Source organism: Onychostruthus taczanowskii, unplaced genomic scaffold (assembly GCF_017590055.1).
Source record: "Onychostruthus taczanowskii isolate IOZ18803 unplaced genomic scaffold, ASM1759005v1 scaffold45, whole genome shotgun sequence".
NCBI lineage: Eukaryota > Metazoa > Chordata > Aves > Passeriformes > Passeridae > Onychostruthus > Onychostruthus taczanowskii.
In genome coordinates this window covers 398,434-421,684 of record NW_024502014.1, presented here as the reverse complement: position 1 = coordinate 421,684, position 23,251 = coordinate 398,434, and the positions used below count along the sequence as shown (strand labels likewise).

Here is a 23,251-nt window from a genome sequence, read left to right as displayed (position 1 = left end):
CTGGGGGGAGTGCAGCAGCCTGCTCTCTATTTATGCAATATTCCAGCAGCTACCGAGCATCACCTGCCTTCGTGCATGCATGGAAATCCAGAGCAAGGCGTGGGAAAAGCTGTACGATACCATCTCTGCCCTGCGGCGCAGGGCCGGCAGCACAGTGAGCGCTGCACTTGGCCCTCGGCAGACCCCACTCCCTGCCACACTCCATCCCTGTCCTGCCCTGGCCACCGCAGTCTGCACTGGAGCCCGCGGTCACACCTCACCACGAGCACATAGGTTCTGGGGTGCACGGTGTCTCTGAGGTGCAGACAGGCAGGCAGCTGTCCAATACCTCTGTTGGAGGGAGCTGCCAGGCTACCCATGCTGGCTGCCCTGTGCAGTGTGGAGAGATGCACGGGTCTGTCTGATGGGAGAGGGTGAAACCCTGCAGGGAGCAGCCCTGCTTCAGGGATGGCTTTTGTGCCCAGCAGCTGGAATTAGAGCTGGTGGGGATCTCTGGTTGGGGAGAATGGTGGAGAAAGTTGATATGACAAGATCAAAATAATTCATGGGAATGTACTGATTTTGTCAGTGTATGAAAACATGTCAGGTTTTCTCCCCCCAGGTAGCAATAGAACTTCTTGTGTCGCAGCAGCTGAAGTGACACAGTCAGAGCGAAACACTGCAAACCGGCATTTCAGTATGTTCCAAAACACAGTATTTCAGAGTCTCTATAACTTTGCAACACGTCAAAGTTTTGACTCTTTGTTCCAAACCGGGACAAAGGAAATGCTGAACTGTCAGGTTTTTCCATGAAGTGGAAAGACTGAGTGGCTCCTGAGCCTCACAGGCCATCAGTGGTGGCAGGCAGGGTGCCATGGCCCCAGCCCTGCCAGCATCAGCCAGGTCTGGCCAGCAGCAAGTGTGGATGGCTGCCTGTCACCGGGAGCAGGGACAAATCGGCAGGGCAAGGGACAGCATGACCTGCTCAGGGAGAAGGGTCCTTAACAGCCTTTAATGGAAGCCACATGCCACCCCTGCTGCCCTCCAGCCTGTCTGAAGGGGAGCAGCATCCCATCCTGGAGCGGGTGTGCCCCGGCAGGGCCCGGGGGCTGGGAGCACAGGTGATGCCGGGGCCATGTGAACACTGTGGGAGATCCAGCACAGGCAGGCCTGGATCCCCTGGAGCACCAAGGGTGATGCCAGCGCTGCTCAGGGTGCCGAAGGCCGGCAGTGCCCCTGCAGCAGGGGCTGTGCCGTGGTGCTGTGGGCACACCTCTGCCGTGGTTGTTTTTCAGTCCCCGAGAGCGGCACACCCCGCTTCCTGCACAGCCCCGGCGCTTCCTGCACCGGCTGCTATAATTAGAAGGGCAGCCGGTGTCCAACGGAGCAGAGCCCTCCCTCGGGTGTCACGGCACCCTCGGGCGGCTTGCTGGGTGGGCCGGTGCTGGACATCCGTCCTCATAGCGTGCTGCCAGTCAGGGGGCACAGGGGTGGTGTTGGGGCAGCATCCTCTGCCCAGTGCTCCATCCTGGGGGCTGCCACCATGGGCCATGTTGAGGGGCAGCAGTGGGCAGCACGGTGAGACTTCCCAGGCACGGCTGACACAATGGGAGCTGGAGAAATCCCATCGGTTTCCCATCCGGTGCTTTGTGCCTTCAAAGAGGCAGACAGTTCTCTCTAATTAACTTGCCCCCACCCTGCCAGGCAAGGAGGTGATTTTATCTTCATAGGGCTGGTGGAAAAAACGGAGTCTAAAAAACTCAGGGCCCCAGCGGGGTTGGTGCCTTCTCAGGGCTCAGCCTTGGCCAGGCAGCCCTGCTTCAGAGTTTCCTCAGCATGCTGCTCTTTCTAAAGAGGAGCAAGACCTTCACCAAGAGATGGGAAGCTTGCAGAACAAGCTCTCACTCTTCCTACAGTGCCAGGCCACTTCTGAGTACAGCTGGAAAGAAGGGGGTTCAAGCAGCTGCAGTTGTGCACAGAGCAAAATTGTCTCGGTGTTCTTTCAGGGTAGCTGTGGGGAGGGTTTCTTAAATGGGTCTGCTTGTCAGGCTGAGGCTGGCAGTACCGCTGAATTGAGCATTGTGAACCTACATGAATAATGAATAGCCATCACATGAATATTTTAGAGACAAGTCCTGAGATCTCCCAGTGCTGCCTTAAAGGAACACGGAGGAAAAATTGTCCAGAAAGAACGATGTTTCCTTTAGGCAAAAATGCACTATTATCACAGGCTTTTGAAAAAGAGCTGCTGCTGCTAAATAATTCTCAGGATATGCATCAAAAAGTGGAGCAGTGGTTTGGCTCTAAGGCACAAGAAGTTGGGAGAGAAGCCCAAGACAATGATTACAATGTGCTGGAAGGACAGCAGATTTTACTTTGTCTATGCAATGGTTTTGTGAGAATTCCCAAAGCTGTGGCCACTTTCTAAAGAGCCAACAGTGCTGGGCACTTAGTGCTTTTCCAAGGAGTGGTGAGAAGTTTTGTGATGCACAGGGGTGCTTTCTCTCCCAGGACAACACCTCAGTCCAGCCCATCTCTGTCAAAGAGATGAGTTGTACAAAGAAAGCCTAGCAGCAAAAATTGTGTTCATTTTGCATGCAGTGATAGCTACTCCATCATATGGGAGTGGGCTGCAAATCAACAGGTTTATCACACTTGACAGCAGCGTGCCGCTCTCCTCCAAGCTCTCCTTGCCTGGCTTTGCTCTTGGCATGCACACTCTGGTGCCAAGCTGCCTCTGTGCAGCTCTTGTGACAGCATCTGTACCTCAGTTTCCCTTTCCACTGTGTGTGATTAATCCATGCATAAATGTCTTCTAGGAGCAGCAGGCTGTTGTGTTCAGGTGAGACCAGCAGCAGCCTGTCTTGCTCAGGTAGGCACAGAGAGGGATGAGAAACATGGCAATTAGAAATATGCAATTACTACTCCAGCTCTGATGTTTTTGCCACTTGGATGACCCAGTCTGTATCTCCTTGAGATACAAAGCGATCTTTGCAGTGCTGCTGGCATCACCAGACAGAAATAACTCCTTGGTGTTTATGAAGTGCCCAGAAACATATCTGTTGCAACAATGAGGGCAATTTGGTCATTGCTTAAGTAGGTCCCACAAAGGTGGTAGAAAATACGTGCAGCTAACTGTCCCCTGAAGCACTTCAGTCTAGAAGTAGGAAAGGTGAGGGGAAAAGGGCAACGTGTGGGAAAACATCCCGATCTAAATGCAGAGATCTTTTTCTTCAGGTTATCTCCAAACCTCCCTGCCCCAGGATGGGTTGCAGGTGATGGAGCAAGCCTTCTTTTCCTACTGCACCAACACTTCTGCCTGTCCTTGAGTGTCTGTTTCCAGTTCATGCCACTGAACACAGCTGCACGTGTCCCATGGAGATCCACTGAGCTCTGCACTCTGCACCAACAGTCTCCAGACCCTGGTGGTGCTGAGGCTGAGCTGCCAGGGCCGTGCAAATGGGATTATTAGAGCATTTTGCCTGTGGTTGGGCAGCCTGGGAATGGCACTGCACGTGCCTCAGCTGTGGGGTTAGAAGTGCTGCCAGACCCAAGGCGTGGGGATCAGCCAGGCTGGCTGGCTGCTCTGGCTGGTGATTATGCATTGTAGAGGGAAGGTAACTTTTAACTGAAGTACAAAAGAAAGACAATAATGAGCACTTATATTACTGCTTCAGTGCCCACATAAAGACTTGAGATAGTTTTATTAAAGATTACTTGATTAGAAATTATTTTACTAAATGTCTGCCTGCTGTCTGCAGCCCACCAGCTTCCATTGAAGCACCTCACCTAAATGAAAAGGCGACTGCTGAGTCCCCTTTCATCTCTCTTATTTGCCTCTAGGAAGCAAAGGAGGGGCCAGACCAGGCTGGTGGTGGCGGCAGAGCCTGGGATGAGCATGGCAAAGGATCAGACGTCCTTGGGAAATTTATGCCATGAAGTTACTGCCTTTGAAAAGAAGAAGAAAAGAAAAGCTGTGCCTTCCTAATGGGTGTTTATTATGGAGCAAGAGAAAAGAAAAAAAGAGAGAAAAGAGAAGAGAGAAAAGAGAGAAAAGACCACTCCCGCCCAGGGCGTTGTGCATGCTGCCATGCTGTTGATGGCCAGCTCCTGAAGTTAAGCTTTGTCTGCTTCTGTTTTCCAGGGATTAGACAGGTTATTCTCCAGTTACAACTGATACATATTACAGAGTTGTAGTGAAAATTGTCTGGCTTTAACCCAACAACCATAAAGGAGAAATGCTTCATAAATCAGTTCAGTGAGCAAGTACAGGTCAAGTTGTTTATTAATTTATTGTGCTCTCCCATCTTGACCCGGACCAGTCACAATGGCTGCTGCTGAAATCCATTCAGTGGTTCCCTGGCTGGTCATGCAATTTCCTCTGTCTGGCAAAGATGTCCAGACTCTGGCTGGATTTTTGCGGCAACCTCATAGTGTACCTCCCACAGCTGCATCCAGGATCCTGCTTTGCCAGCCTCATTCCTTGCATGCACTGTTTGCTGTACTGGGATGGTGGACACTAGGGAAAGGGAACCTGCACTGGCCTGGCTGTGTTACAGGGCACAGGGTCAATCTCGGCCACAGGAGCTGGTGGCTTTCCCCAGAGAGAGACACAAGCCCCTGCCCCCATGGCTGGCTGCTGGGCAGGGTTTTGCACAATGTGGTTTGATAGCATCTGCAGCAGGCTGAACCAGCAAGAGAAACTGGCCCAACTGCTGCCAGGGCTGGGGCTGGCAGCCCTGTGTGCCACCGCACCGCCAGGGCCTCCAGCTGCAGCACCAGCCTCGGGGGGCAGTGAACCGTGCCCCAGGCTCACCTGCTGGGGCAGGTGGCTGCTGTGGGAGGGAGGGGGTTAGAGCTGAGCCTGAGGAGGGGAGACCCAGAGAGATGTGTGTCCATACTGAGTACCACAGGGTGGGAGCGACAGAGAGATGGATGGATGGATGGATGGATGGATGGATGGATGGATGGATGGATGGATGGATGGATGGATGGATGGATGGTCACAGAACCAACTGGGTAGGAAAAGACCTCTGATACTGAGTCCAACACCACATCAACTAGACCATGGCACTAAGTGCCACCTTCTTAAACACCTCCAGGGCGGTGACTCCACCAACTCCCTGCGCAGCCAACGCCTAATCACCCTTTTAGTTAAGGAATTCTTCCTAATGTCCAACCTAAACCTGCCCTTGTGCATGTTCAGACTGTCCTATCGTCACGGCCGGGGCCGGGGCCGGGGCCGGTGCGGTGGCACCGCCTGGCGGCAGACGCCGGGGCACGGCGGGGCGGGCGCAGGCTCCGGGCAGCGGAAGGGGCCGGGGGCGGAAGGGGCGGTGGAAGCGGGCGGTAGAAGCGGCGGTCGGCCCGCCTCTTCCGTCGGCGGTGCGGCGGCGGCGGCACATGGGCAAGAAGCGGAGCGATGGGCTCGGGCGCTCCCTGCAGCGGCAGCGCGGGCTGGAGCGCCGCGGAGCCTCCTCGTGGGTAAGCCGCGGGGCCGGGGAGCGGGAGAGAGCTCGGGGCGGCCCGGGCTGACGGTGGTGTCCTGTCCCGGCAGCTGCACGCCAGCGAGGTGGTCGCCGAGCGCGGCCCGGAGCTGCGGTCGGCGCCCGAGCAGAGCCCGCTGGAGGAGTTCCTGGCCACGGCCGAGCTGGCCGGCACCCGCTTCGTGGCCGGTGAGCAGCGGGGACGGGCCGGGGACCAAGGAGGGGATCCCGAGGCCGGGGAGGGGATCCCGGACGGGGCGGCACCGGTTCTGGGATGAGTGAGTGAATGGAGCTGGCAGTGGGTCTGGCCGGCGGGAACCGGGCCAGGTTATGAGGCCCTGAGCCGGAGCTGGGGCCAGCAGGGACAGGATGCGGTGGCAGGGGTGGCAGCGCTGGGGACGAGTGACTTTGGATGACTCTCTGTCCTTTAGAGCGTCTGAATGCCCAGATCGTGTCTGCCCAGAGCTGCACGGGCCTGCTCTCAGCACAGGAGGCCCAGCGCGTTCGGCAGCTGCACCGGGAGAATCAGGAGTTCCTGCGCATCCCACGGAGGTGAGCTCTGCAGGGCTGCCTGGGTGACCCTCGGCTGAGCGGCTCTGGGGCTGCAAGCCTGAGGACAGCCCTCAGGCTGGCAATACCCTGCTTTTGGAGAGCCATTAACTAACCTACGTGAGCGGGCTGTGACCCACAGTACAGGTGCCAGTCTGCCATGTGAGTGCTGCCAGTGCCAGCCTCTCTGACCCGATGGTGTGGGTTTCCTGCCCAAAGCTTGGCACTGCGCTAGCAGGTGCATCTAGGCTGCCTGGGAAGCCTTTTCTGAGCTCTGTGAAGGGTGAGCAGAGAGATTAATCCCCATCTTAAGGACCCTACAAAACTTAGCTTAAGAAAACAGCTTTGTGGTGTCTGGTGTACACGCTCTCTGCTAATGGAGTTTGGAAGGAGCAAGGAAAGAAGGTTTACTTAAAACTGCTGAAAATAGATGCATGCTCATCTGAATCATTACTTCTGCATAGCTGAATGTGTGGTTTTTATTTTCTGTTTACTGAAGTAATGTAGCTGGACTGACTGCTATTTCTGACCACTCACTCCAAAATATGCTTGTTATAGGCCACACTGGGATAGGACAACCAGTGCAGAGGACCTGAAGCAGGCAGAGAGAGAAAGCTTTCTCGAGTGGAGGCGACAGCTTGCCCAGTGAGTATGCTGCTTGTGGCTGGGTAAGTAGCTGGTGGCATTTAGTGACACGGGAAGCAGCAGGTTGTACTTATCCTTGTTGGACCAGTGAAGCTATTGGCTATTCAGTAGCTCTCTGTACTTGTCCTGGAAGGCTGGACATCCCAGCCACAATCCAGCATGTCTTTGTGGTCAGCTCTGCAAAGCTGTCTTATGTGTGCATGTTCTTTTAAACTAGTTCAGGATGGCATGTGACGTTCTTCATTCACCTGTGAAGTAGAGGGTTACTGCTCTGGGTGTGTCTTTTAAGAGCAGCAGTGCTGCCAGCCTGCTGCATCCAGCAGCCTGTGCTGGTCTGGCACTGCATCTGCTGGCTTGGAGACTGGGTGGTATCTGCTCACACCCTGCAAACCTGTGCTTACCCTGAGTAAAGTTGTTCAGGTGGTGGTAACACCAAGTTAGAGGTTGTATAGAGGTATTTCAGGTACCATCCCCAGATTTCGTTATTTTTTCCAAGAGGTACTCAATTAAGAAAAAAACTGCTGGCACTTGGGATAACTTCCCTCATTTGTTTTCATGGCTCTCAAATTTCACAGGCAGACTCTTGATGAGTTCTTGTTCTTTCCATCTTTTACCTCTTCTGTATTGACAAGATCAGAAGCCATTGTGTCACCACTAAACCAATGCCACTGACAGCAGTGTACCTGAGGGCTTGATCTGTTTGAAAAAACATCAGAAGTAGTACCTCTATATGAGTTTGGTTTGATTACTCTCTGCAAAACTAAAGCCTTCTGGATCTAGGGAAGAACTGATAGTGAGCTTACAGCCTGCCATGGACTAAATGTGATGTTGTTTTTTCTGTTTTGCCTTAGCCTCGAGGAAGAGAAAAAGTTAATTCTAACCCCATTTGAAAGAAACTTGGAATTTTGGCGTCAGCTTTGGAGAGTCATTGAAAGAAGGTAAATATTTTTCTATCCACTTTTTAAAAAGGGATGTTGAATGTATTTTCATGAATTGCAGTTTCTGAGACAACCTTCAAGTGTCTCAGCACAGGAGAAGTTATTAAGTTAGTAATGTTTTATTATCAGCACTGCAGTGATTTTGTTTTTGTGGTGCCTGCTAGCTCTTAACACTGTGAGCCTCTGAAGAATCTTCAGAGACTGCTGCTCTTGGCCTTTCCCAGTAACTCTGTGTTGGAGGCCTCCTTTAGAAAGTGCCTTTGAGGTCTCTCGCCAAGATTAACCCCTTCCCCTCCTTCCCAACCAAACTGCAGCAGCTGATGTTCAGGAGCAGGAGGCAAGGAGTAAGTAATGTTGGGAAAGAAGGAACCCCTTGTGTCTTTGCCACACAGAGAACTTGCAGCAGTGCACAGAAGACAACGGGCTGTCATACCACAGGAACAGCTTTGTTTGCTCTGCTGAGCTGTAATACAATAAGGGTGGTATCTGCTACGTTAATCTAACTCGGGCATTTAATTTCACTGGTAATTAGGTTTAAGATCGTCTCATTTCACTTTCCTAAAATTGAAAAATACTTCACCAGTGAGGTCATGGTGAGCTGGTCCTTTCACAGAAGGGGCTTTGTACTGAGTGCTGCTGGGCCCTTGGCTGGGAGAGTGCTGGTCAGGAGCATCCATTGTAGGCTATCATGATGTACACTGTGACTGTTCAGGGTGTTTTGAGGTGACTGAAATGTGTTAATAATGCCTTTCTGCTCCTTTCGAAGCTTTTTATTTCATGTAGAGTAAGGATGCTGTCTCAGAAGTAAATGTTAAAGTCACTCAGTTCTTTAACCTTTACAGATAATTTGATCTGTTATCCACCTTTTCCATGTATTTGCTTCAAACTAGTTCCCAGCTGTGTGGTTCAGTATCTTCTCTGTATCCCATCCCAGTATGATGGTGTCAGCTTTCCCTTGTATTGATCTTTGAATGTCTGTAACTGTACAGCCCTCTTGGTACACATGGGGCTTATTAAATTATTCCCTTTGGGGATTATTGATTTATTTTTTTTTTACACATAAGAAACTGCCTAGTGAAGCTTGAAATTCTTTCATTCAACCTGTGGTGTTCTGAAGTTGCCCTGACTTAACAGAAATCTCTGTCAAACAAATAGAATTAGCATGTGATAATACATGGCAGCATTTTAAATTACTTGCCTGGAGAATTTCTAGTGGAAGAGGCTGTAGTTTAATTTTCCTGTCCTTTTGACAAAAGAAACACGGATGCCTTTGGGATCTGAAGCCATTGCATTTAATTACTGTGTGGAACTAATGAGTCCTGCTCGTGTATGTGGTGGCAACCTGGTCTCTGGGTTTGGAAGGTGTTTCCTAGAAGCATGTTGCAAGGCCTTGCTTGCATGGGGGAGTAACATATTTTACTGAAGTCTAAGGCTATTTTTTCATTGTTTTATGCTTTTTGTGACAAAAAGAGTACAGAGGGACTTTTGAAAATACCCAATATAAAATACTTAGAATCTGCATGTCACTTGTGGGAGGCTTTGTACATCTTGTTCCATGCAAGGAGGACAACAATGCTCCAAAATATCTCATTGTTTAGGAAAACCACCTCTTCTTTCTCTCCATAACCACTCTGCCGCAGCTGAGGATAAGAACAAACAGAAAAAAAGTTGTGTTGTCACAGTTTTTAGCACCATTCTAAAAGATGGAGTACCACTACTGTGGTTCTTGCCTGCTGAGCATTTCTGAAGGGTAGATGGGTTGGCAAAACTGGCATGTTTTCTTTCCCCTTGCTGGCTGTACAGTTGTGCAGGAGAACGAGCCAAAAGAGAAGGAAGCACTGTATGGCAGTAGTGGCTTGTAGCACAAGCATAGCTCTGTTGGGCAGGTGGAGTGCTGAAATGCTTTGTTGTTCAGTAAAGGTATTTACTAGGGTAATGCAGTTGAAACTATTCAAATTCCAAGGAAAACCTAAAAGCGAATAGTTGCTGTGTCTTACTGCTTTCTTTGAGGCAATGTAAGGAGGAGTACTTCATGGGGATTTCCTTTACTTTTGCAGTGATATTGTAGTCCAGATAGTAGATGCCAGAAACCCCCTTCTGTTTAGATGTCAAGACCTGGTAAGTAAACCACTTTCTGAATGTTGTCTTCATTTTATGTCTTAAGGTTTATGTGATAGATTCTTTGTTCAATGCATTCAGCCACCTTGAAGCTGTTTTGCTGTTGTGGCTGAGTGAATATCTTATGAATTGATACAAGTATTCTGGCATGAAATTATTTTTGTCTTTTGGTATTTCACACAGAATGTTGTGGATTTAGAGGCTCTTCTGCAGATGTTACATTGCAGATACTATTTTATTCCTCATTACTCATTAGAAGTGTCCTCACATAAAGGAATTGTCTTATGTAAAAACATAGTGGAATAAAAGTGGGTGAGGATTACAAAAGATTAAAAATATTGAAGTGACAAGTTTGTAATGATAGGCTGTAGAACACTGCATCAGGGAGGCATGAAATTGCACAAATAGTTATTTTAGGAGCTCCTGCTGATTAATATCTTGTCACAACTCTAAGCAGACGAGGTGTTTGCACACATGGCTAGCAACAAGCTGTATTGTGGTAGTTGCATGCTCCAGTTTGTTCTTGTGGCTGTCTGCTGAACAACACTTCCACCAGCCTAGGGATGGTAAGCTTGGCTACACTCGTGTGGGGCTGCATGGAGTAATTTGTGCTGCTGCTCTTGTATTGTCTTGGGGTGGAAGGAGTTGAAACCAGAGCACAAACTGATCCTTCTCTTGTTTTCTTTAGGAAAGTTACGTTAAGGAAGTCAGCAATGACAAGGAGAACATGATCCTGATCAACAAAGCAGATTTGCTGAGTGAGGAGCAGCGTGCTGCTTGGGCACAGTTCTTTGAGAAGGAGGGTGTCAAGGTGGTGTTCTGGTCAGCTTTGGCAGAGTGTGAACGGCTCTGTGGAGAATCCAAGGTACTGCAGGTGACCGGTTCAGACTGGGTCTGTGCTGGCTGCAGCTGGTAACTGCTTTGCAGCTATCCTTGTGATATACCTGAGCACAAAAGGATTATTTTAAAGACCTGTGCAGCTGTAAAACAGCATTTGAAGGATCAATTTGGAGACAAAAGTGAGGAGAGTAAAATGGTAAAGTGCAGAAGACAGAAACAGCCCTTGTAGACCTGCTTGCAAACTCTTAACTCATTGAAAGAAAACCTTTCCAGGTTGGATGCTGCAAGGGCTGGAGTTATCTGTATAGAGGTTTTCTTCTTTCCCAGGGAGGGGAGGTGTTTCTTGGAGAACCTGAAGTACCTGAAAGTAATTTACCCAGTGGAACAAACTGAGCTGCTGCCCCAAATTGCATGTTGTCAATTGGTGCTGCTTTCTTCTGTTATGGCCATTCAGCTGTGGAATATCCCATATATCCTTCCAAAAATAACTACTCTGTTCATCTGGTTTACAGTTCTTTGTTGAAGTGTTTTTTACAGACTGGTTTAAAAGTGACATTGAAGGTGTTACTTCTCTTTTTTTGAGAAGCAAGGTCAAAATACTATTGTTGTGAAAATATCTTCATTTTTAAATGTAAACTCTTTGCAGGGAAGAAGAGTAGAGTTGACTGAAAATAAAATAGCTTGAAATTATTTTAATGAAATATTTAGACATGAAACAAAATGGCTTTGTGTTCTGAACATTTAAAAAAAAAACATTCATTCCCTTTACTCGGAATACTTAATAATTTTAAAAAACTAGTCTGGGTATGCACTCACTCATTCTGGAGAGGAACTTCTTAATGACTTCACAGAGAATCCGTGACCAGTCCCTCTTGGAATACTTTTGTCATTCTCCTGAAATGGGCTAGTTTTTCCTACATCCTGCTTAAGACCTCTAAAAAACCCCAGTGTGATGAAAGCACTGAATTGTCAGCTCTTGGGATCTGGCTGATGAGAGCTCACTGAGCCAGCAGCAAGGCTTGGGGTTGTCTTTGCATTTCACCTCTGACCTGCTGTTCCCACAGGAGCTGGGCGCTGAGGGGGCAGCGGAGCACCCGAGCGGTTCTGAGGATGGGGGCTCCAGTCAGGAAGATGACAACACAGCACAAGATAGCACAGAAAGAACATCCACAGGCAGCACTTGGCAAAGTGCAAACCAGGTCCTGGGCAGTGATGATAACAGCAGTGATGAATACGAAGACTGTGAAGATGATGAAGAGGAGGACTGGCAAACCTGTTCTGAAGATGAAACTGGTGACAACTTAAATGCTGTTGGTCCAGAGAGGATGGAAAGCAGGACTGATGGTGCTGCAGTGCAGCACAGAGTGCAGGAGCAGAACAGGAACATCAGGAACTTCAGCCATCTAGTACAGAGAAGTGAGCTGCTGGAGATATTCAAAACTATGCACAATGGACCAAGGGTGAAGGATGGGGAAGTAAATGTTGGGCTGGTGAGTTGGACTTTGTGCTACTTATTCTAAATTCTAATTCCATATGCCCTCCTTGGGAAAAATTCATCCTGTAGTCTGGCTTCTTATAAGGATATAAAAACTAGCAAGCATAAACCACGGTGGGTTTTGTGCAGAGATTAATACTGAAGTCCTAGAGCTCAGTGTGCCCCCTCTGCTTGCCCTAGTTTCTGGGTTTTTTTAGAACATTTTATTAAAGAACTTTTGTGTCAGAGCTCTGACAGTCTTTTGGCATCACCCTGCCTGATAACATTTCACTTCTTTGTCATCTAGGTGGGTTACCCTAATGTTGGCAAAAGTTCAACCATCAACACAATCCTTGGAAATAAGAAGGTGTCAGTGTCTGCTACACCAGGCCGTACAAAACACTTCCAGGTATTGCTAACAAATAACATCAGTTTTTTTATCATTCCTTTTGCCCCAGTGGAAGAGAGCTTCGTTATGACCTAGTTGCAACCACATGCACTCACTGAGAGCTCTGCCAGCCTGAACTGTGGCCAGCAGAGGAGGTTGGAGAGGGGTGGTCTTGATGTGTGCAATTTTGGAACTTTAATTCTTGCTTCTAAACTTGTGCTCGATATTGAGTCACTCATGAGAGCTGTGCACTGGGGCATGTTTTCCATCTCCTGATTTTATTTAGTTACCTTGTCCCTTTTTTTCCAACACCAGTCATGAGGAGAGAAGGTTTTTAAAGTGAGTGTTCCTTCAAGCACCTTAAGGTCAAGGCTTCAGACTATCCTTGTCAACATCATTGCTGTGAATAAATGTAGTTTTGCTGATATTTTCATATTGATCAAGCTTTGATTTTGAGGTAGCAACTCCAGTGCTATAGTATGGGACCACTGTGGGATTTGTACTTTTCAAACTCCTAGCTGTTTCAGAAGGTCCAACACAAACTTAAAGGTTTCTGGAGTGCTTTCTTCTCTCCCATCAGACTGGAGAGCTGAAGATCTTGCTGCCCCCATCTGGACACCTTATTTAGGAACTTTGAAAATGTTGCTGTCTTGTACTTCTGATCTCCTTAATTCATTGGTTGGGACCAGCAGGGCAGGTGTCTGTGTTAGAATTTCTGCTTATTGTCATTTGCATCCATTTTTCATCTCTGCATTTGATTTTGGGTTGGTGGTTTTTTTTGGTTTTTTTTTTTTTCCCCTTTTTCCTCCATGGACACTGAGTTGCCGTAGTGAACTAATGGATTATTTATCATCTAGACCCTGTATGTGGAGCCTGGCCTGTGCCTTTGCGATTGCCCCGGTCTGGTTATGCCGTCTTTCGTCTCTACCAAAGCAGAAATGATTTGTTCTGGAATTCTGCCTATAGATCAGATGAGGGACCATGTTCCACCTGTTTCTCTAATATCCTTTGCATGGGGTTTGTAAGAGTGCATGCAAGGGTTGGATCTGGAGTATGCCAAGTGGCATGTTCCAGCCATGCTAGCAGCACACGTGCTCATGCTTTGAGGGAGGTGGGACATACTGGATAACACAGTCCTGCTGTGTTGGTCTTTTCCTATCTCATTCCAACTTAGTTGTGCTGTCAGACTTGTGTTATTTTTCTTGTTTGCAACAAAATCCAAAAGTCATTCTTTTGTGTGTGCTGTTAGAGTGACAAGGGCAAGCTGTAAATCACAAAGCGGTTTCCTTCACTAGCTTATGTTTGCCAGCATATCCCACGCAACATTTTGGAAGCAACCTATGGAATAAATATCATAAGGCCAAGAGAAGATGAGGACCCAGATCGAAAGCCAACAGCTGAAGAGCTGCTAACAGCATATGGATGTGAGTGATGATCCTTTTAAAACCTGTCACCTCCACTGTGTGCATGGTCCTGAACATGGCCTTAGGAGAATATTCTAAACTTAGGCCCAACTTGGGTTTGTTGTGCATTGGACCTCTTTGATAGGACTTGCCCTCCTCTCAGGAATGGTCTTTGTTAATGGCTCATCTCCTCTGTGAATTAGAATGGTGCTTTGCCAGTCTCATCTGACAGATGTAGTGATAGTGGGAAGATGCTGGTGAAATGCCCTGCCAGTCTGTAGTGTGGTGCTCTTACCCTTTCAGATACCTCCCGCCATCTGTGTCTGAATTAGACTTTGAAGAATACAGTGAATTTTCATTCTCTGCCTTTAAAACGAGAATGAAACCCTAGCAGTTTTCTGCTAATAGGAAGATGTCAGCTCTTATAGTTTCTTTCAGGTCAGGATGCTTCTGCAGTACCTCTGCAGTCACCAAAGTTCTTCCCTTTCCCCTTCTCTTGCTTTCCCCAAGAGAAGCCTCTTTCTAAGGGAGTATTTTTGAGAAAGAATACAAATTGGTGGTTAGGCAGCAGAGAAGAACATATTAATATTCTCTTATACTCAAAAAGACTATACTTTGGATTTCTCTTCCAGATATGAGGGGCTTTATGACATCTCATGGACAGCCAGACCAACCGAGATCAGCTCGATATGTGTTAAAAGATTATGTCAGTGTAAGTGCTTCTTACATCTAGGTTTTCTTCTCAGAGGTGAATTGAAGGTTGCACTGGAGTACAATACAGTCAATTCTATTTCTCTGGATAAAATCACCATGTATCAAAAGACTCTTAAAATTGGGCTGCTTTTGTGTTTTAAAAGAATAAATTGAATTTCTCAAGCTGCCTAATCTTAGGAAAGTGATTACTTAAAAATATGGTGGCGGCTAAATAAATAATCATATCTCCAAAATAGCTAGCAGCTAGTCAAGAAATGAACCCATAATGTACAGCTGGACCAATATTTGGCACTAAGGACTGTTGCTCTGAGTATTGTAATACTGCATCTTCTTTAGCATCTCTTGGCAACTTATTGTTGATAATTTCTTAATAGGATCCTCTTGTGCTCCTGAGAGTTTTGCTTTGTGTTGTTTGCAGCTGGGCACTGCAGCTGCAAATGGTGTTTTGGTGCACAGGTGGAACAGTACTTTAACTTGGGAGTCAAGCCAGTTGTTGTCTGGGAGTAGAAATAAAGTGTACTGCCAGTGTGAACCCCTAAACTTCAGGCTCTTCCTAGGGTTGGAGTTGTTTTCTTTCCTCTCTGAGTTTCTTTTGTAACGACTGTGTCCCATTGCTTTCACAGGGGAAGCTGTTGTATTGCCACCCACCTCCTGGTATTGACCCAAATGATTTTCAGCACCAACATCAAAGATGCCCTGACAGTACAACTGTGCAGGCCACTGGACAGGTGAAGCCTGAGAAAAATACCAAAGCAAAACAAATTGAAAATGTGGTGGACAAAACTTTTTTCCATCAGGTAAATTCTGGAAAAGTTTTGTCCTGGGAATTTTTGCTGCAGCACTCATCTGTAGTTACTGGGGGGAAACCACCTTTGGGCATGGAGGTGTGCTGGGTTGAATTAATGGTGTTTAATGCTGTGGGACCTGCATGTATTTTCTACCCAAGAGCTCTCTGTTCTTTTTATTGTCTCCTAAATCACTGGGAATGTTCTAGGTGACAGAAAGATTGCTAATGAGGTGTGTGCACAGATGATTTTTCAGAGGTCAGCAGGGTGACCCTTGTCATTAGGAGTCAGACATCAATCTTGAGCAAACAGGAGAGTGGCTGGGAAGAAAGACAAGTAGGAATGACTTGACAACTGACCCAGAACATGGTTTTGAACTAACAGGTCCTTCAAAGTGACGTTCCTTTCCTGAGCTGATGTATTTAGAGGATGTGATAAGCTTTATAAAGATAATTGTGTATTTATGATATTTATATTTATGTTATATTTATATTATATTTGTGATATATATTATGATTTAGTGTTATGTTGAGGTTTTGACTCAGAACCTGAAATCAGATGAAAAGAATACAAACTGATTTAAAATCCAGTCAAGACATCTCAAAATTAAGCGGAAAATGGGAATTTTTCTGAACTGTATGATTCTTGTTAGATCCTACAGGCATCTGTTTTGCGTCTACACTATTGAAAAAGTGTATTAATTATAGTGAAATATGAAATCCATAACTGACCAGATCTGCATACCTGACAAGGACTAGAACAGGTTTTTAGCTGTAGATAGATAGCACGTTCCATTCTGTGTGGTTAGCTGGATGTGAACACCATTTATTTAGTACAGCTAAGATAATCATGCATTTTAGAAACAAGAACTCGGGCTCTTTTCAAAAAAAAAAAAAAAAAAAGTGAGCTATTTCAGAAAACTGTGACCTGAAAAGAATTTTTGGGATTACCAGACTGTTGCTCTGTCTGCCCAAAGTGCTGGCACAAGCTGCGAGCCCCGTCAGTGCCGCCCACGCTCCAGACTTGAGCAACTTATTTTGGTCTGTGGCTTTCCTGGGCGCCAGATTTATTTGTGAAGACAGTTTGTTGTGCACAGAGCAGAGGCTGTGAGGATCCATCCTGGTGCTGGAGCTGATCCTGGCTGGGACACGGTGTCACGTCAGCAGCAGACGCCGGGGACCCGGCAGAGCTGGAGCTGCTGGCAGGCTTTGGCTGCCTGCCGTGACCTTCCTGCAGCTCTGGGGCAGGGCTGAGCAGCCCCTGCTGGGTTTGAGCTTGCCCGTGCCTGGTTTTACTGACATACTGCAGTGGTTGAGTATCTTCTCCTTGGTCACTGGAGGTTGTGTCTCCTTTTGCAGGAGAACGTCCGTGCCCTGATGAAAGGGGTCCGGGCTGCCATGGGCTACCGGCCTGGGAGCGGCCTCGTGCCTGCGGCTGCACCCAGCCCTGCCAGCGTGGCAGGAAAGCCGTGGAAGAAACACGGAAACAGGAACAAGAAGGAGAAAATCCGCAGGATCACGAAGCACCTGGAGGCTTAGCTGTGGCAGCAGTGTCTTGCCTTTTCAGGGCAGGGACTGCACTGTCTCACAGGCCTTAGCTGAGGGGGAAAAAAACAGATAAGTGGGCATCACTAGCTCACCTGGGAGCTCTCTGCAGTGGATTGGCCTGGCAGGGGTGAGGGTGGGCTCTGGTGGCTGGAGTTCATCCCTTCTGAGAACAAAAGAGACCTGGCTGTTCGTGTTACCTGGAAGCCAGCCCAGACATTTGACTGCTGCTGAAACATCCTTTCAATGGGAGCAGATGGAGCTGTGCAGGAATGTTTTTTCCTTCCATAAAGGATGTCTTTTATAGCTGTTGCAATCAAAGCAAGCCCTGGTAAAACTGACTAAAAGATTTAAACACTTGAATTTCAAATGAGTGATGTTTGTTACATTTTGAGACACTATGGCTCTTTTTTTTTCCTTTTTTTTTTTCTGATCTTTAAGACTTGTTTGTTGATTTGACAAAATGCTTTAGTGTTTTGACAAATGAGGTAGAATGATCTTTATTGCCTTCTTCCTTCTCTGCTCTTCTCAGTCCTATTCTGTAGAATCTGTAACCCCTCCCTATTTCCCAGCTTGAGCAGAGCACAGCACACCGTGCAAGAAAAATGTTGCTTTTATATCCTTTACACTGAGCTGGTATCAGTTGTTTTTGTGTGACTTCCCAATTTTAAAACATTGGCTCCATATGACTGGCTAAAAATCTGGTGCTAATTTGTCCTTAAATATACTTGAGATTTTACTTCCTGTATGTGTGTCATGTTCTGTCTCGTTGCCCTAAGTCCGAGACCTGTCTGTTAGCAGATTTTAATTGAGTACATGAGTATTCGTGCTAAAAAGACTTTACTTACCTGGGGTCAGATTAAAGTGAGATTTACTTCTCAGCTGCCCTACTGAGAAAATGTTTATGCACTTGGTCAGAGCTCTTTGTTCCTCGTTCAGCACAGGGAGTAATGATAGGACTGCAAAAGCTCATGAAGACGAGTCATGCTTTGTTTTTAGGTGGTGGAAGGAGTAACACATGATGCTGGCCTCTTGCTGCTATAAAAAGGAATTGCTGTCTTGTAATTCTGTACTTTCCAGGCTTTAAATGTGGATGGAGAGATGAAAGTAACTGCTGAGCAAAGCCACAGCAAATGTGGGGTGTGCAACCAAGCCAGTTTTGGCTTTGTGACCCTTTGTGTGTGTCCTGAGCAGCCAGGTTGCACTGTGTATGCAGAGGGTCCCCTGGCAGCAGAGCTCTCACCTCAGCTCCTGCTTCCCCTGGAGTGCCTGCTCTCGAGTTCCTAATTACATCACTGGAGGGAAGATAGTGCCCTGCCATGTGTAAAGTTAAAGTATAATTACACTGAATTAATACGTCAATGGTATTTTCAATCAGTGTACCGTAGCAGAAAGTGGATTCTCAGGAGAGACTGTTCAATCTAGTTCTCCTGGGGAAGGTGATCTTTGCTTCCTGAAAAGGTTGTGCCTTAGCCAAGTCACTCTGATGTGACTTCTCCACCCTCCTTGCAGGAAAGACACCTGCTTTTGTCCCTTACAATGCTCTAGGGACTTGATTGCTCAGAAACACTCCTTTGTTTTTGTCCTGTTTTGTGTGAAGGTATTACCTGTCAAACTGGAGTATCTTTTATTGAAGATGTAAAACATTTTTTCATATTGTTTTTCTCCTTTTGAAGCATTTTGAATTGTTAGCCCATGTTGCATGTACCCAAGTTCTCTTCTTTTGCATTGTCTGTCCTTTCCTGTTAGCTGGGTCTCCATGAGCTGCCTTGCTGGACAGGCTGTGTCCTGATGTAGACCCTTCCAAATCTAGTGAGTGGCAGAAATCCCCAGGGCTTGAGAGGTGGGATGGCTTCTTGTTGCTTACAGAAGCCTTTTGCTGTGAGACCTGCCAAGCAACTTGCAGTGTTTGCATGAGTGAATGGAGGACAATGTAAATATGACCAAGCAAGTAGTGTGTGCTCAGGTGTTAAGTACAAACTGCTCCTTGCTGTGCTAAAGGACCCTTGCCTCAACAGAGGAAGGACTTAAAGACCTGCTAATATTTCATGCTGTTACTGAGCAGTGGGCAAAATAGGTAAGAGGCAAATTAATGCTTTCCTGAGTGGTTTGATCACACATCCCTCACTGGCAGTGCCAGCTGTGCCTTGCTGACAGCTCAGTGCAGCACGTGGCAGCAGCTGGCAGGCGTGAGGCCATGCGGGCACTGCTCACTTGTCAGAGCCAGCACAAAGGAGACAGTGTGCTCTGCCCTGGCCACCTGTGAATGAGCTTCTGCTGCTCCGCTGCTGCCTGGAGAAGGCCAGTTTCCATTTTGGAGTGCTGTTTTCTTCAAGTGCCTTGTGCATGTAGAGGGAGCGTGCAGGCTGCAACTGGTTCCAGTCTCTGGGATCCCCAGTGCTCTGTCTCTCAGGCAGCTTTGCTTTGTAATTCAAGCAGCTTGTTTTCCTGGCTGATGCTGTTATCTCCTGCACTCATACCTGCAGCAGAAATGCAGAACTGGTTTGGGAATATGTTTTGGAGCTGAAGTGGCCTTTTGTGGTATGTTGCATTTCACTGAGAACTGCAGTTCTCCCTGCAGGTCTCTGCTGCCCTGGTCAGGGAGTCTCACACCAGCCTGCAGTCTCTCCCACAGCACGTGTGTCCCAGGAGATCATGGGTGGGTCTGTGCTCTGCGTGGCACTGGGTGCCTCACCTGTGGGGCAGCCCTGGCAGCCTGTGGTGGAATCACCAGCTCTGCCCTGCATGTCCAGAGAACTGGGGCTCTGCTTCACACACAGGACTTGTCATTGCATGTCTGAGCTGCCATCTAGCTACTACAAAGAAGTGTTTTGCAGTCTTGTTTTGAGGAAGAGCAGTATGTTTTACTCTGTTCCTGAAACCTGAAGCATCATGGGTGAGCAGCTGAGGGGTGGGGGATGCCAGTATGTAAATCCCTAAGCCACTCTGCTGTGGATGCTGTGGCTCTTCTGGCTGCACTTGGTGGCAGACGATGTGGGAGCTTCACTCCCCTTGGCTTGGCAGAGCCAGCACTACACAAACAAGTCCCCTGCCCATCAGCCCACTGCAGACTGGGGCTGTCGGGGTCAGGTGTCTGATCTTTTCCCAACGTCTCAGGTCAAGGATCAAAGGGATGATGGCTTTTTGCACCGGGGAGTCCGCAGCGAGGGACTGCCGTGTGGGATCTGTCCGGTTTTCTGCCGGCACCGCGCGGAGCAGAGCTCCTGGGCTGCCTGGAGGAGGCTGAAGTCGCCCTCTCCTGCCATTAGGGGCCGGCCTTTCCCAGGCAGAGGAGCAGCGCTGTGCCCCCAGCAGCCGTGCTGGGTCCTGCTCCAGTTCAGGATCCCAGCAGAGGTGTGGGTCCCCGGGATCCACCCCAGCGCAGCCCTGCAGGGTGGCTCGTGCCCTTCCCAGCCCCCCGGGCAGGAGCTGGCCTGGAGGATCCAGTGGGGAGCGTGGCTCTGGCCAGGGCAAGGCAGCAGCTGAGTCCAGGGCCTTTCAAGCTGTTTCTACAAAAGTGAAGCAACTCTTTTCTAATTCTCCTGAGACACTGTTGCTTTAAAGTAAAAAGCAACCTTTCTCTTTTCCTCTCTGTTCACAGCTCCTTCCCTCCTGTGAGGAGCTTCAGGCCATTGCCTGGCCCCTGCAGGATCCTCTACCCCCATTTGGCTGTGAGGAGCGGTATTGTGCTGTCCCCCTTCCCTGTGTGGTGGCTCTAGTCCAGCTTTTTTATTGGTTTTTTTTTTTTTTTTCTTTCTTTGCTACTGAAGGAAAAAAAATACTGAGGAAAATATCCTGGGGCAGCTGGGAGAGAGGCAGGGAGCAGCTCTCCAGTATACCTCAGAAAATAATCTCTCCAAGCTAAATGCCTGAGGTGCCCAAGACATCTTGAGACATGAAGAGGTCATGGTGAGGACAAGAGGAAAAGAAACTGCTACTGAGTCAGAGGAACTCTGCCCCAGTGTTCTTTCTTGCTGTGGGAAAAGGGTCTGTCCCATGGGTGGTGTCAGGGCAGAAGGACTGCATGTGCTGGGTGGAGCAGACTTGGGTTTGCCCTTCTGGAAATGTCACCAGCCCTTCATCACTTGGGAGTTGAGGCAAAGAAACAGAAACATCATCCATGAGGGAAGGTCCTGCAGTCCAGCCAGTATTTTTCTGCCTGCCCAGAGCAAAGGGAAGCTGGAAGCATCTACAGAGCCCCTTTGTTTTGGTCAGCATTGATAGACCAGTGCAGGCTCATCTGGGATTTCACAGGGTTTTCAGTAAGTGTCTGCTTGGAGCTTCTCAGAGCTGGCTGTGCTCAGGGCAGTGCAGTGCTCTGGAATCACTGCTGTGAGGGTCTCAGGGAAAGGAGGCAATGCAGGTCCCGTGCTGCCCAGGGAGCTGCCTGGGTCTCCCTGGCACCCACCTTGGGTACTGCCTGTTCCTTTCTCTTCACAGTGGGGCTTTGAGGATGTGATGGTGCAGTGGAGCCAGCCCAGCCCTGCTGCTCAGCCTTGCTCTGTGCTGTGCCCAGGCACCTTCAGACAAGCTGCAGCCCCTCCAGGATATCCAAGCACCTCAGCCAAACAAGCAATAAGCAGCAAAGGTAGTTCTTTCTAATCACTAATGGCTTCCTTCTCTCTAACTGGGGCTTTGGGAGAGGTGCAGCCTCACAGCTGGATTCAAACCTATCAGTCTCCTCTTGTGACTGTTCTGCTGTTTCCCCCTGCATTACAAGCCATGCCCAGTGGAATTGAAGCCAGTTGATCCACTCAGCAAGGCAGGAAAAAGGGACAGTCTGTGTCTCACTGCTGATGGCTGCCACATTTCCTGGTGATCCCTGGCTGCTAGCTTTAGCACCACGAACCATGGCCCAGTGAGATGGAAGCCCATCCAGCAGGCTGAGTATGTCTTCAGTGCTCTATGTGGAGACTATCACTCATGGTCTGAAGGGAAGAAAGAAATGGAAAACCACAGTGTTTCAATGCTTTGGTCAATTCTCATCAAGCTCTGCTGCCTGGCACTGCCATCCCGCTGAATGAGCTGCTGAGCTGGCACCTGCCTTGGGCACTGGAAAATGCACAGCTCATGAATGGGGTGAGGATGAGGCCTTTGGCCACCAGACCCTGCCTGGTTTGCCTGCAGCAGCAAAAAGAGCGTTTGCAGAGCTCCTGCTGATAAGAAGGGCCTGCATTCGTATTTCCAAGGCCTGAGCACATTGGTGAGTGGCAAGGCTCAGAAATCCAGACGCCAGACAATGGAAAGGCTGGAAACATAAAGGAAAGGAAATTCTTCTGCTGTATTGCCTTTCCTATGGCGATAAGATAACCTCAAGTGAAACAAAAGTCTCTGCTGCAGACGCTGGGGTGGCACCTCGGCTGCTTTCTAAAGCTCAGGAGCACGTCCGTGCGAGCCGGGATCTCCCAGGCCGGGGGTCTGGCTGCCACAGGGGCAGTGGGCACACGGGTTCTGTGCTTCACTTGGGAGCCTTGCACCTACAGCCCGGCCTGGCCTGCTCCTGCTCCATCCCACAGGAACATCTGTGTCCATCATTTACACTCTTGCAAGAAATCATAGAATAGTTTGGGTTGAAGGGGACCTTCAATGGCCATCTAGCCCAGCACCCCTGCAATGAGCAGGGACATTTTCAACCAGATCAGGATGTTCAGAGCTCCATCTAACCCTGCACTGAATTTTTCTTGGGATGAGGCAACTACCACCTCTCTGGGCAACCTGTTCCAGTGTTTCCCCTCATTGTAAAGAATTTCTACCTTAAACCTAATCTAAATTAATCCTCCTTCACCTTAAATCCATTACCCCTTGTCATATCACAACAGGTCTTACTAAAATGTTTGTCCTCATCTTTCTGGTAGGTCCCTTTCAGGTAAGGGCAAGTCTAAGGTCAGCCCCAAACCTTCTCCCCTCCAGGCTGAACAGCGACAGCTTTCTCAGCCTTTCCTCATAGGAGAGGTGCTCCAGCACTCTGATAATTTTTGTGGCCTCCTCTGGGCCTGCTCCCACTGCTCCATGTCCTTCTTATGCTGGGGACCCCAAGATTCCACTGCTCTATGTCCTTCTTACGCTGGGGACCCCAAGATTCCACTGCTCTATGTCCTTCTTACGCTGGGGACCCTGGCTGGGTGCAGTACTGCAGGTGGGGAGCAGAGGGGCACAATCTCCTCCCTCTCTTGTTGCCCATGCTGCTTTAGATGCAGCCCAGGACACATTTGGCTTTCTGAGCTGCCAGTGCACATTGCTGGCTCATATCCAGCCCCCCATCCACCAGCATCCCAACTCCTTGTCAGGGCTGCTCTCAATCTGTTCTGTGTTGATATCAGGGCTTGCCTCACCCCATGTGCAGGACCTTGCATTTGCCTTTGTTCAACCTCATGAAGTTCCCCAGACC

The 23,251-nt window shown here is 48.5% G+C and overlaps 1 protein-coding gene across 1 annotated transcript; it reads left to right on the top strand.

Moving 5' to 3' along the window:
• Positions 1-5,226: 5,226 nt before the first annotated feature.
• LSG1 (large 60S subunit nuclear export GTPase 1) lies at positions 5,227-17,604 on the top strand. The gene is made up of 14 exons (XM_041414504.1): positions 5,227-5,463; positions 5,537-5,654; positions 5,897-6,017; positions 6,573-6,659; positions 7,511-7,597; positions 9,655-9,715; positions 10,404-10,580; positions 11,620-12,045; positions 12,337-12,438; positions 13,275-13,418; positions 13,718-13,841; positions 14,453-14,532; positions 15,158-15,331; positions 16,678-17,604. Exons 1-14 carry the CDS (start codon positions 5,383-5,385, stop codon positions 16,855-16,857), a joined length of 1,962 nt encoding a protein of 653 aa, XP_041270438.1. The 5' UTR covers positions 5,227-5,382; the 3' UTR covers positions 16,858-17,604.
• The last annotated feature ends 5,647 nt before the right edge of the window (positions 17,605-23,251 follow it).

Coding starts and splice junctions, on each gene's coding strand:
- LSG1 (XM_041414504.1), top strand. CDS start 5,383: ATGGGCAAGAAGCGGAGCGATGGGCTCGGGCGCTCCCTGCAGCGGCAG. Junction 6,660..7,510: donor TGGAGGCGACAGCTTGCCCA/GTGAGTATGCTG, acceptor GTTTTGCCTTAG/CCTCGAGGAAGAGAAAAAGT. Junction 13,419..13,717: donor ATGTTCCACCTGTTTCTCTA/ATATCCTTTGCA, acceptor TCACTAGCTTAT/GTTTGCCAGCATATCCCACG.